This window comes from Pan troglodytes, chromosome 2 (genome assembly GCF_028858775.2).
Source record: "Pan troglodytes isolate AG18354 chromosome 2, NHGRI_mPanTro3-v2.0_pri, whole genome shotgun sequence".
NCBI lineage: Eukaryota > Metazoa > Chordata > Mammalia > Primates > Hominidae > Pan > Pan troglodytes.
Window position 1 is genome coordinate 125777225 of NC_086015.1, and position 14408 is coordinate 125791632.

At 40.5% G+C, this 14408-nt stretch overlaps 2 protein-coding genes across 10 annotated transcripts in view; one reads left to right on the top strand and one right to left on the bottom strand.

Moving 5' to 3' along the window:
- KPNA1 (karyopherin subunit alpha 1) overlaps positions 1 to 12536 on the bottom strand; it is a 91092-nt gene extending 78556 nt beyond the window's left edge. Inside the window, exons 1-2 of one of the 9 annotated variants that reach the window (XM_063806186.1) lie at positions 12044 to 12144; positions 10941 to 11163 (exon numbers count right to left, since the gene is read on the bottom strand). The gene's annotated coding sequence lies outside the window, so the exon portion shown is untranslated. Of the gene's footprint in view, positions 1 to 979; positions 1117 to 10940; positions 11164 to 11989; positions 12190 to 12297 lie in introns of those variants that run through there. The other 8 variants (XM_063806185.1, XM_009446285.5, XM_001167086.7 and 5 more) reach the window with 8 other exon arrangements.
- Positions 12007 to 14408, top strand: part of LOC134809492 (uncharacterized) — a 45861-nt gene continuing 43459 nt past the window's right edge. The window contains exons 1-2 of the mRNA XM_063806356.1: positions 12007 to 12254; positions 12336 to 12591. Of these exons, the coding sequence (XP_063662426.1) occupies positions 12007 to 12254; positions 12336 to 12591 (504 nt within the window). The remainder of the gene's footprint in view (positions 12255 to 12335; positions 12592 to 14408) is intronic.

Sequence of the window (14408 nt, forward strand, 5' to 3'; positions counted from 1 at the left end):
AGAAATCAACTCTGCTGGCACCGTGATCTTGAATTCTAGCCTTCAGAACTGTGAGAAAATAAATTTCTGCTTAAGCCACCCAGTCTGCAGTATTTTGTTATGGTAGCCTGAGCAGATTAATATGTCTACTCAGTGGAAATCTGGCAGAAACTTTATCAGACTAAAAGGTGGGTGTAATACGGATGAGAACTTGTGAATAATTCCAAGGGAATCATATTTAAAGGTGATGAAAAATGATATAAAGAAGAGTGCTGGTTTCCTGAAGCAGGCAGCATTTTAGCTATGAAATATCACAATATGGCACAATAATAGCAGTGTTGCAATGATGTCCCAAATTCAAAATCTGAGTGGGACGCGGTAGTTCACGCCTGTATTCCCAGCACTTTGGGAGGCCAAGGTGGGAGGATCACTTGAGCCGAGTTTTGCAGCGACCCTGTCTCCACAAAAAATACAAAAAAATTAGACAGGCATGGTGGCAGGCACCTGTGCTCCCAGCTACTTGGGAGGCTGAGATAGGAGCATCACTTGAGCCTGGGAGGTCAAGGCTGCAGTGAGCCAAGATCGCACCACTGAGCAAAATCCCATCTCAAAACAAAAAAAAAGATTCGTTAAGTTTCAGTTTCAGGTCAAAAAAAGGAAAAAGCCAACAGTAAACTCCAACAAAACCAAAAACCTAAAATTAGACTTAAGGAAGTAACTTAGAGGTCTGTATTCAATGTGGAGTTGTAAGGGTAAGCAATTAAAGCCAGTGTTGGAAGCATGCATACATATATATATATATATATATATATATATATATATATATATATAGAAAGAAAGAAAGAATAAATAAGGCAAAAGATAAACAATTGAGAAATGTCAATGAAGGCGTATAGGAAGTCTCGTGCACTTCTTAAAACGTTTTTGTAGTTTGAAATGATTCCAAACTTTTTAAAAAATCTAAAAGAAAAGAAATGTTACGCAAAAATTAAATATTCACCTGCTTTTTTATTAAAGTGTCATAGGCAGCAAGTTGAATAAATGAAGCCTAGCCTTCCACAAGTCCCATGTTCAAATTTGCTTTGCAGACCAATCACATACAGAAGACAGTAGACTTCTGTGAGCCTGTTTCCTCATCTGTACAATGGACACAATGATACCTCATAAGGTGAAGAACATGTAAAAGCATACTTCCCACTGTCTGGCCCTTGTATAGTTTATACTTGGGAGTTACTGAAATGGTCATTATTTTTTCTCTTTTGAACTATTAAATATGGTGAATTATATTAATAGACTTCCTAATACCAAATGATCCTGTTTCTTTGGATAAACACACTTGGTGATGGTGTATATTACCCCTTTCCAATTCTATTTGTTATATTTGTCACACTGAGAGCTGTTTGAAAAAAAACACGGGTATGATTCCAATTATATGACATTCTGGAAGAGGTAAAACCAGAAACAAACAAACAAACAAAAAACCCAGTGGCTGCTGGGTGTTTTGGGGGAAGGCAGGATTAATAGGTGGAACACAGAAGAATTCTAGGGCAGGAAAACTATTCTGTATGATACAATAGTAGTTAATGCATGCTATTACACATTTGTCAAAACCCAAAGAATGTACAACACTAAGAATGAACCATAATGTAAACCATGGACTTAGGGTGAGGATGATGTGCCAATGTTGGTTCATCAATTGTTTTAGCTTGATCAGGCTACTGTAACAAAACACCATCAACTGGGTGTCTTATAAACAATAGAAATTTATTTCTCACAGTTCTGGAGGCTGGAAAGTCCAAATCAAGACCCTGGCTAATTCAGTATCTGGTGAGGACCCACCTCCTGGTTCACAGATGACCATTTTTTTCACTGTGTATTCACATAGCAGAAGGGGCTAAGGAGCTCTCTGTGATCTCGTGTAAGGGCACTAATTCCATTCATGAGGGCTCCATTTTCATCACCCAAAGGCCTCATCTTCAAACACCACCATACTGGAGATTGGGTTCAACACATGAATCGTAAGGGGACATAAACATTCAGTCTACAGCATTACTTGTAACAAATGAGCCATTCTGGAGCTTGTGCAATGTTGATGGTGGGAGAGTCTATATTCACGTGGGGGCAAGGGGTTGACGGAAACCCTGTACTTTCCATTCAATTTTGCTATGAACCCAAAACTGCTCTAAGAAACTGTCTGTGTGTATGTGTGTGTGTGTGCGTGTGTCTGCGCACACACATGTATGTGTGTATTTAGACTCCCCACCCCAAGAGGGGACAACCAATCTCATTTATGGATACTGGTGAGATTTTTAAGTTTCACTCCTTTCACTCTATTACTTCAATGGATGTATTTAGACTTTGGGTGAGAGAGAGAGAGAGATTTTTTAAAACATAAATATCTCCTCATCAGTATCCATAAATGAGATTGGTTGCCCCCTCTTAGGATGGAGAGGGGATTACATTTGTTCTGTTGGGAGAGACTCTTTTTTTTTTTAAACACAAGCCTCAAATGTCCCTCTAAAGAGTCTAATTAATGTGTATGAAGCAGACAGACACCTCTGGGTTTTTCTTCCTTTTAAGATCCCCAAGTGGGCCAGGCACAGTGGCTCACACCAGTAATCCCATCACTTTGGGAGGCCAAGGGGCGGGCGGATCACTTGAGGTCAGGAGTTCGAGACCAGCCTGGCCAACATGGTGAAACCCCGCCTCCACTAAAAATACAAAAATTAGCCAGCATAGTGGCATGCACCTGTGAGTCCAGCTACTTGGGAGGATGAGGCACAAGTATGGCTTGAACCCGGGAGGCAGAAGTTGCAGTGAGCCAGGATTGTACCACTGCATGCCTCAAAAAAAAAAAAAAAAAAAAATCCAAGCAAATTCTGATATGCACCTGCAGTTGAAAATCACTATAGTAGAGCAAAAGTTTTATTTTAAAACAATGTAAAATACAGTTGAAAATGAAGGCTGAAGTTGGACTGAAGATAGCTTTGATAGGAAAGAAAGGAAATAAATCTCTATGTCTGTAATAAGAGGAATAACAAAGTAATTGTATGAGAAAATTAGTTTATCCTAAGCAAATATTTTTAGGTGTTATCACCTAAGCTACTAATTAAAAATTGTAAGTTACTTTTCAAAGTACCCTCTCAGGAATCAGAAGCCTTCAAAATTAAAGCCATTATACCTAAATTTCCTCTTGTTTTCTAGAGAAATAAAGCCAAAGAAGCAATAAACTTAAAAACAAGATGCAATACTGGTGGTGAAATAGAAACACACTCTTTCAAAGAGATCCCCCCACTTTCTCCTTCATGTCTAGTTACTCAATTATCAAATTTTGCTTATTCTATCCAAAGTCTTTGATTTTATCTGATCCGATCTATTCCCACTGCCACCAGCCTGGCTCAAGTCTGTGTCAACTGACACCTAGATAACTACAACAGCTCTAAACCAGCATTCTTAACCTCAGACTCTTTGCTCCTCAATTCATTCTACACAGCCCTCAGATTAATCTCAACACCCTTTTCACTGTATCACTTCAATGGATAAGGAACTACAACGTTTTTAACCACTTCTTAGAACAAGTCTAAACTTCTTGGTCCTGCAAGATCCTTTTGTCTGGATTCATTCAATACCATTCTCTACCACTCTAAACCCAAAACAATGAGTGTAGATCTTTTTATATTTTTATTATATTCAAGATGTTATATATTCAGTGCACTGGGTCAGCCCACCTAATCAGTAAATCTCAAACACATTCTAAATGTTCTGAATATTTAAAATCCATAATACTCTTGTGGAACAACTTGAAATGCTAATATACTTAATTCCACCATATAAATCAGGCATAATTTTATTAGAAAGTATATGATATGCATTTACTCTTAAAAACCAAAACTACAAGAAAGTATGACTACAAAAAAGTTATGAATTTAAATAATTGGAGTATAAGTATAAAGTGTTCAGTTCATTTGAAAATATAAATTATTGATGTTAACAGCTTCTAGTCAAATGATAGGTCCGTTTAAAATATTTTAATAGAAATTAGAAAAGAAAATTAAAATTTGAAATATCCTACCCATTCTTTTCGTATAAGATAATTAAGGAGTAGCTTTATTTTTATTAAGAGCATTTCAGTGTTCAATGAAAGCAAAGTTTGAAAAACCCTTCAATAAAGCTTTTCCTGTGAGAAGTCAATGTGGCAGACATATGATTCATAGGTGTTCATCTCTGGCCTCATCTTATAGCTCTAACCAATAATCCAATGGCAATACATATTTTCTTTCACAGCCCAGTTTCAAATGTTTTCCTTTGAGAGGTTTATCATAACCTTTGCCCCAAATTCTGACCCCCAACTCCCAGTATCTATAGGTTCCCAAGCTGGGAAGTTCTCCAAAGACATTCTCAATATCAAAACACTTAAAGGAAAATATCTGTCAAGGATCTGGAGAACTCAAACCCTGAATTCAATACTTCCACTTTTGGAATGTACATAAAGGAAACAAAACTAGTAGTATGTGTAAGACTGTTCACTGCAGTGTGATTATTCTAGTGAAAAATTGTAAAAAACCTAAAAGTTCCAATATGAGGGCTTGGTTAAAGGAAATGTTCACAATATATTGAGAAAACAGAACACTAACATGAAAAATCTGAATGCTGGGAACAAAAACCCAACCTACACTATTCTCTATACTTTCGAAAAATATTTCGTAACTTAAGAAATCAGAATATAGCTGGGCGCAGTAGTTCACACCTGTAATCCCAGCACTTTGGGAGGCCAAGACGGGCGGATCACCAGAGGTCAGGAGTTCCAGACCAGCCTGGCCAACATGGGGAAACCCCATTTCTATTAAGAATACAAAAATTAGCCAGGCGTGGTGGCGGGCGCTTGCAATCCCAGCTACTCGGGAGGTTGAGGCAGGAGAATCACTTGAACCCAGAAGGCAGAGGTTCCAGTGAGCTGAGATTGCGCCATTGCACTCCAGCCTGGGCGACAGAGCAAGACTCCATCTCAAAAAAAAAAAAAAAGAAAAGAGAAGATATCAGCATATAAAATTTGAATATGGAAATATTATTTTATCTTCCAAATTTTCTGTGATAAGCAATATACTAATTATACAAGAAAAAAACTTTCAAAAAGTAGAGCTGAAAGCATATGTTTACTATGATAAAGCTTATCAACCTACCTAAAACACTGAATTTCTATACTTTTCACTACTATTTTTTCAACTGAGTATGCTGTTATTTCATCAGAAGTTCTGATCTTTATGGTCTTTATGAAGGAGAAAAATTATCTCTTATCTAAAAGTTGAATGATTTTTTGGGGGGGTTAAAAAAAAAAAAAAAGACAAATCTTTCCAGAAGATGACATAAAGGGTTCGTTCCCTCAGTAGTAAAAAAATTTTTAATCGCAAAAACTTGCCTTCATTCAATTCATATCCATTAATGAATTTAATAACCACTGTAATATATCTGTTTTAAGAACACTTATGAGGGTTTTCAAATTTCAAATCAGGAATTAGCACATATAGACTGCACTTTTCTTCCCATATCATATTAACTCAAAGCCAGAAATTCAATTTTAATCTTCAATAGGCACACAGTGGTCATTCAAATGCTGTGAAAAAATCAACAGATGAGAAAACAAAGAGTTTATGTAAATAAATAAAATGGTGGACATGGTAGAATACTAAAATTATAAAGAAATTTTTTTTTCAAATAAATGAACCAGAACCATGGCATAAAGAGAATAGGTAAGCAAAAGAATCAGAGATGGTGTCAAAACCTAAAAGAAGCCATAAAATAGACAAATTATATGTCACTAGCAAAGTGGAAAACTCTGAAGCCTAACCTGCAAACGAAGAAGGCAATAAGAAACAAGCTGATTCACACTACCTACCCACAAACAGGAGGCTTCAGACAGATCATCCAGGTACTATCCCTCCTTAAGGTAGTGAGGAGTTGGGCTCAAAATCAGAAGGTTTGTTGAAAGTCTACAAAACAGCCATCACATGCCCAGATTTCCTCCTCCACTCTTCACAACCAGACAACCATCCTTCAGTAATCCCTTCAAATGGGTGCTCCAATGCAGGTGAGGGTGGGGGTGAGGTGCCTTATTGATAACAGAATTACATGAGCACAACAGTAAAAACCCAAGCTCCTTTTCTAAAATGAGTTCTCAAAACATGGCAGCCAGACATACATTCTCCTGGCAAGAGACTGGAGACTCTCAGGGAAACTGACTAGCCCAAGAGAAACAAACCTATGAGTATATGCCCTCCACCCACCACAAAAAAAATGGCCACCAGCTACTCTCTTCACCCTTCAACAAGCCACACTTAATAGAGCTTCCAATTCAGTTTTTGGCACTTCATTCTTAAATATGAATGGACAGCCACAAGACTACCAGACATCTGGGGAAAGCCTCAATAAAGAAAAGACAACAATGGTAACAAAATTTTTAAAACTATCATTAACATCCCCAGAAAGAATACAGCATCTATGAAACAACACAAATATACTATAAAATAAGAATGAGAGGCTGGACGCAGTAGCTCACGCCTGTAATCCCAGCACTTTGGGGAGCCGAGGAGGGTGGATCACTTGAGGTCAGGAGTTCAAGACCAGCCTGGCCAACATGGTGAAACCCCGTCTCTACTAAAAATACAAAAATTAGCCAGGCGTAGTGGCGGGCCCCTGTAATCCCAGCTACTCGTGAGGCTGAGTCAGGACAATGGCTTGAGCCCAGGAGGAAGAGGTTGCAGTGAGCCAAGATCATGCCACTGCACTCACTTGGGCAACTGAGCAAGACTCTCTATCAAACAAAAAAAAAAAAAGAAAGATAAAACCAAGTAAAGGCAAAGATGTGAGCAAAAAAGAACTCTCAAGCACTCAAGTAGGCACATACACTAATTCTCCCACTCTATGCCTAAGGAATCACAATCTTGGGTATATATCCTAGAGAACTTCTATACAGGTCCATAATAATGTGCAAGTAAGAGTATATATAACACAGGGTATTTGAAATAGCAGAAAGGCAACTCAGGGGTCAATTCCTAGGGAATGAAAAGTAAAATGTGGTAGATCTGCATTACAGAATTCTACATTAGACACAACTATACATACTTACAACAAAACAGAAAGATCCCCAAATCAATGTTGAATAAAAAAGAAAAAGACCTTTGCAAGGTCTATAACACAATACCTAAACATACACAGCTCCACTACATATTTTACAATGTTTCATATATAATCAAGGAATGTACCAACCACAATGTTATACAAAGAGGTAACAGAAGTAGGGCTCAGAAATTTAAGATAAAAATTTAAAGGACCTTGTACGATCTGATGTGTGACAAGAACTGAGAAGCGTAATTCTTTCTAAAATTCTTTTTGCCTAACATCCAAATAATAACAAAAACTTTCGAGAACTAAAGGACATGAACTCCCAGCTTATAAAGGTCCATGGAATGCCCTTAAACAAAAAAATACCCATACCTAGACACATCATCATGGAATTGGGAGGGTTAAAAATATCCTAAAAGCTTCTAGAGATTGGGGTAAAGGAAGATCACATACAAACAAAGAATCAGATTGGCTTTGGATTTCAAGAGTAACCCTGGAAGAAAGAAAACAATAGAACTATGACTTGCAAACTTGAAGTAGAAGTTACTTTCAACTCGGAATTTTATACCCAGACAAATTATTGATCAAATGCGAAGGAAGAATAAAGATTTTTTTTCAGTCATGTAAGATGTCAGGAAGTTTTTGTTTTCCATGTATCCTTTCTCAGAAAGCTACTAAAAAATGTACTCCAAGGAAATAAGTAAACCAAGAAAGAAAATACAGGAAACAGTAAACAGGGGAACCAGTACAAAAGAGGGCAAAGAAGTTTAAGGATGATGAAAAGAGAAGTCCCTGGATAACAACTATGAAATAGGCCTAGAAAGTAACCAGTCCTAATTGCATTAAGAGGTTCCAGGTTAGCTGTCTCAGGAAATGAAGCAAACAACAACAAAAAATACTAACTTGTAGAAAAACAAAAATTTATTAAGAGAAGAAATGATATCACAGTACTCTACATGGGTCAGCTGCGAACATTTATAGAGTTACAATATTGTAAACACTAAATATTGGTTTAGTAGACACACCTGTGATAACTATATTTGGAGGATGGTAGAGACTGTGTGCATATGGCAGGTGAGGTGAATATATATGTGAAACACTAAGGAACATCTTGCTTAGAAGAAAGCCAATAATATCTATAATTGCTATATCATGAAATAGCAATAAAAGCAAGTCACTGTATTTATAAATATGAAAGCAAACACAAGAGGAAACAGCTAGAAGAAAGAAAATGGTAGCTTTTCAAGTGCAGAGGCTGGGACAGGGACAGCTGCTTTTCAGGTATTCTAATTCCAAAATTTTATTTTTTTTAATGTTGATAAAACAAGGAACTTGAACAATCTCACGACGGTTATATTAGATCTTCAGTATTATTTCATGGTGTTAAACTACATCTAGTTTGTTCTGCCAAAGAGACTGAACGGCTAAAACCAATCTTTAACGATCAATGTGAACACAGTACAAACAGCCCTATTTGAATCCCAACTCCACTACTTTGTGAAGTAAGGCAAGTTACCCAATCACCTTGCACGTGTAATCACCTCCTCAAAATGGTTTTGCAAGAACAAGTAAGTGAAAGCACCTGATACAGAACCTGACCCATCAATAGATGTCAGAGTACTTTCAGCGGGTCTTTCTGTTCCCTAGCTGACCCCAAGCTGCCTATTCTGACCCCAACCTGCCTTGTTGCTCACAGAGTATATAGGCACTCATGGACTCAGCACATATCCCTCCTCACGCTGGAAAAACAATCATGATGAGTAAGCAGACTTATCTTTGTATATGAAGGGCAGCATTATTCTTGTTAATATGAAGGAGATTATCTCCATTATCCACATTCTGGATTACTGCCTGCTTTCAAGAACTGTCCCAATTAGTCTACAACACTTGGACAGAACCATTTTTTCATGTTGTTTTGTAGGTTTGTAACATCTTTAAAAAAAAGAAAGAAAGAAACATACATTCCCACAGTCTTCATCCCTACTCTTCCAATGTACAACCTCAAAATTTTCTAATGCAGGCCCTATCTGGCCCTCAGTTGGCCTCAGGCCATCTCCTGCTTACTGCAGCAAAAGACAGAAATCAGCCCAAATCAGCTAATTTAACTGTTTACCATTTCCAATGTTTTCTTCCCTATTATGGCTAAATTCATAACACCATGCAAAGTACAAAGCTACCTTAAAACAAAACAAGGAGTTATCTTTATCACTAGGTCAGTCATCTTTACTTGCAAGACCAATCAAAGGTCTTAACTGATTTTATACACAGTATTCATACATCTAAAAACAATCTGGTAGACTTAAAAGCACAGACATCATAAATCATTAAAACTCTATTTTATCATTAATTCAACAAACACTGTGCTAAAACACTGAAGATGCAAAGAATAAGATATAATCCTATTTTCAAATGTAAAGGGAAAAGGTAAAAGGACCATTGAGAGCAACAGAGAATAAAGAAAATAATGCAGGAAACAACTGACAGCAATTCCAGGTTACGTATAAAATAATTCTTAACATAGTTGAGACTAAAGAAAATTATAAAAATTGAACACAGCTCTGAGCCTCCTGACAGTCAAAGTATAGAGAAACAGGATGGCTTACAAAACAAAAATAATCTAATAAAACCAATCATTAGTTTAAAAAAAAAAAAAAGCTTAATACTGGGGTCTTAGGAAGAATTTGTCTCTAAGGTCTGTATTTTATAGGAACCAATACATAAATTAGAAATTTCTTCATTAGATATTAATGAAGAAAAGATGTTTTTAATGGCCCCTTTGGTAAGTATCAGCTCTAGATAAGACGTATATTAAATCATACTTCTGTGAAGAAACTTCTATGAGAACCACCTTATAAAGTAACATAATGCGGCTGGGCGCGGTGGCTCATGCCTGTAATCCTAGAACTTCGGGAGGCCGAGGAGGGCGGATTGCATGAGCTCAGGAGTTCGAGACCAGCCTGGGCAAGACGGTGAAACCCCCGTCTCTACTAAAATACAAAAAATTAGCCGAGTGTGGCCGCATGCCCCTGTAGTCCCAGCTACTCAGGCAGTCTCAGGCAGGAGAACTGCTTGAACCAGGGAGGCGGAGGCTGCAGTAAGCCGAGATCGCGTCACTGCCCAGCCTGGGCAACAGAGCAAGCATCCAAAAAAATAAATAAATAAAATAAAAAATACCATAATGCAAGTATAGTGATTTCAGGTGATACCTTTCTAATTTAGTTTATTCTAGGTTTTCATAAATGTATGTTTTGTTGCCCTATAGGACTGTAAACTCCTCAAGGCTTATGTTGTCTGCTTCCATTTGAACTGCCTTTACTATTTAGTAGAGTGCTTTACAGTTGCTACTCAACTATAATAACTGACAAAATGTTATGCAGTCAATATTTGTAGTATTAGCTTTCCCTGCTACACTATAAATTCCATGAGAACAGGGACAGTGAGTTTTGATCGCGACTATATCCCCCCAAGTCTAGAAGATCACTCTGTAAGTATTCGCTGATTGAACGGATTAAATAAAGAAAACAACGAAAAAGTATGAAAGGAGAGAAATAATTTAAATGGCAGTAACTTTGGGTTCTAAGGTTGTTCTCAACAAGAACTGGAAGACCTTAGGTAAGTTACTTAACATTTGATTGTCAATGCTTTCATCTGTAAAATAGAAAAATTAACAGATACTTCAGATTCAAATGTTTTTAATATATGTAAAGCATTTAACACAATACCTGAAAAAAGAACTCAATAAATGTTAATTCCTTTACTTTCTCTTACGTCTCATCTATCCATAAAACAGTGTCTTCCAAGAATATTTCAGTAAAAATACAACAGAACTCATTCTTACTTGCCTTTGAAAAATTAAATTTTCATCTCTTTGGTCTTTAAAAAGGAGGGAAGAATAACTTGTGTACTGCTTTCAAAATATTACAAATGCAAAAGCTAGTTAAGACAAAAACAATGTCGAGAATGAGCCTTGCTGGTGGCATCCGCCTGTAGTTCCAGCTAGTAGGGAGGATGCCTTGAGGCCAGGAGTTCCAGATCAGCCCGGGAAACAAAGCCAAGACTCCATCTCTTAAGAAAAAAAAAAAAAACAGGAGGGGGGAAATCACTTCATCTACTAATAGAGATTTTTAAGCAACCGTTTATTTAAGAAAAAAGGGTGAAATTCAAGTTAATATTACTTGACAGTACGTTTCAGAAAAAAAAAAATACTCTGCAGAGCTGGGTGTGGTTGCCCAAGACTAGTCCCAGCTACTCGGGAGGCTGAGGCAAGAGGACAGTTTGAGCTCAGGAGTTGGAGTACAGCCTGGGCAATATAGCGAGACCCCATCTCTTTAAAATACAAACAAAAACTCGGCAATCGTTTGTTCTGAGTTGAAACCTTAAAAATCAAATATTTTGAACGCTTTCATTTAAAAGTGGAACACGACCCAATCCTAAAACATTACTTCATGACGACTTCCTTGACTCCAGTCATCCTTGTTTCCTCCTCCCGTTTTGAGCTTAATCCGATACCTCGCTGCTTCCTTCGCATCGCACACGCGGCGTGCAGACCAAGTTCTGTCATTGCTATAATTACCACACCCCCGATCAGCCGCTGCAGGCCCATGTTGTTATGACAGCGGTAAACTGCAGCCGGCCGTCTCCACCCCCCGCTTCCCCCACCTCCCTCCGGGCCGCCGGCTCCGACCCGGTCTGTAACTTGTGAATTCCCAAGACGGTCCCTTTTTGCCAGGGTTAGAATTTTTACACGCCACCCCTGCTCCTTCCTGCCTGTCACAGCGCTCTGCGCGGCCCACCCCCGCCTCCCGCCCGCCGCCCGGCCGCGGCGCAGGCTCCGCGCTCGCCTCCTCTCCGCCCGCTGCCTCGGCGCCCCGCAGTCCCCGGCGCCGCTTACAGCCCCGCCGCCGCGCCATGCCGCCCCGCCCCGCCTCGCCTCGCCTCGCCTCGCCTCGACCGGCGTTCCCGATGGCGATCACACCACGGCTCCCCACCCCCACCCTCTCCTCCGCCGGCCTTGTGGCCGTTAGGACAGCCGGGCCCGTGACGCACGGACGCGGCGCCAGCGTCCGGCCCAGGAACCCCGGCTCTAGGCCCTGCCGGCCACCCGCCCTCGCCCCAGGGCCTCTCCTGAGTCCCTCCGGGACTGCCCGGATCTGCGGGCGGGAGGGGGAGGGGCCGGGGCCGCAAGGCCCCAGCACTCACCAGGCTCAAGGCAACCGATCCCGGTGCCACCGCTGAAGTGAGCCCCTCGCTCGCCCGCCCGCCGTGCCGCTCCCGCGCACAACCTCGAAGAGCTGGCCCGCGCCTCGGCGGTGCTCACCAGGCCTCGCTCTCCGCCGCCTCGCACCGAGCAGCGAGACTCAGCTCAGCCGGCGTTCGCAGTGCGCCTGCGTGCGGGGGCCGGCCCGAGCGCCTACGCGCGCCCCTCCGGCGCTTGCCGCAGAGGCTGCCGGGAGACGTAGTCTTGTAACGCTCTCTCGCCGGACATTCCTAACGGTTAGCGCCCAGCCTGTGAAGAGTCGGGGGTCGGGGAGGGAGTCTCGCTAAGAAGGAGGTTTGCAGACCATGGCAAAGGTTGGAGAAAGTTATGTGTACAAACCTGTCTTTGCTAAGCTCTTCCAGGGCGGATCGATGCTCACCTCTGTATAGCTTCTAAGTACCTAATACGCGTTGATGGAATGAATGATGGAATGATTGAAGGCTGAGGGAGTATTACAAAATTAGTAGGTCAGCGCCTCGTGTCTAAAGGGCTCACATGCAGCATGAATGCAGGAAGCTTCTGGACATTCCTTTTTTAGTTATCTCCCATCCCCTTTGCTTGATAACGTATGCGTAGTATCAAAAATAATTAAGGGCCGGGCGCGGTGGCTCACACCTGTAATCCCAGCACTTTGGGAGGCCGAGGTGGGTGGATCACTTGAGGCTAGGAGTTTGAGACTAGCCTGGGCAACATGGCGAAACCCCGTCTCTACTAAAAATACAAAAATTAGCAGGGGGTGGTGACGGGCGCCTGAAGTCCCAGCTACTCGGGAGGCTGAGGTGGGAGAATCACCTGAGCCCGGGGTTGACGGTGAGACTGCAGTGAGCCGAGATCGCGCCACTACACTCCAGCCTGGGCAACCGGAGTGAGACCCTGCCTCAAAAAAAAAAATAATAATAATAACAATAATAATAATAATAATGAAACTACATGAAACACATACTCGTTTTACTCTCAAGTGCTCTCAAACGAAAACTTGGAGCAAATGATTGCTAATGTTAAATTTCATGGAATTCTTTGGGGGAGCAAATGGAGTAGTGGCTTCAAAAGAAGAAAAACTGAAGCCAGCCTAGCAGGGGTCACGGAATAGTAGACAGATTTAAAACACATGCCAAGAAGGAAGGTGAAAGAGATGAGGTAGATTAATACATTTATAAATGTCCCAGGGAAGAGGAGAGGAGAGAGGACCACTCTACCTGAATCCTAGGTTATGCAATGTTCATTTGTCCTGGACTTCTCTCTGCTGCATCAGCATTCTCCCGCTGATGTTGTGTTTACTAAGATCAGAGTTGAGTTTGAGCAAGGGGGCTGGGGAAAGGGAAGGTGTGTTCAACAGAAGAGACTTAAGGGCAAGTTTGCCTGACCACAGCTAGACTGAAGACAGATCACCTTATTCCAATAAGGAACTAAGACTGATTATTCAGAGCCGGTCTTCAGTCTTTGGGAAAGCTAATTTATTTCCGGTTCACCCTTATTCCTAGCTAGTCCTTGATGGTCCCATCCAAAAGTCTGGGGTATTTACTAGGGCCTCTTCTCTTTGGTGGGCCTTCTAAGCCCCATGAGACAGCTATAAACTCTGCTCCCTGTTTCAGCCACTGCTTTCAGAGTCAGCAATCACCTTAGCTTTGGAAAAATGATGGCAAATATCAGGCTAACCTCTGGTGGCTTCCTTTTTCTTCCAGACCTTGCACTCACAAATTCTCACTTCCTTGGTAGCTCTTCAGTACATTAACGTTTTTATATTTTGTTCAGTTGTTCTCTGTAGTGGAAAGGTTGATTGAAAACAACAGTAGGCCATTGCTGGAAGTTGAATTCCTATGTATGTTACTTTTACAAAAATGTTATCATACCGTACATGGTGTTTTATAAGCTACTGTCTCTCTGACAATATCATTTTATATTTTGAGAAATTTGAAAGTATAGAACAGTATTTTTTACTATCACAAACAATGCTGCTGTGAACATTCTTGTACATCTCTACTGTGTATAGGGAAACTGCTAGATCCTAGGACATTGCATCTTTAACCTTACTATATGTATCAGGCAGAAATCT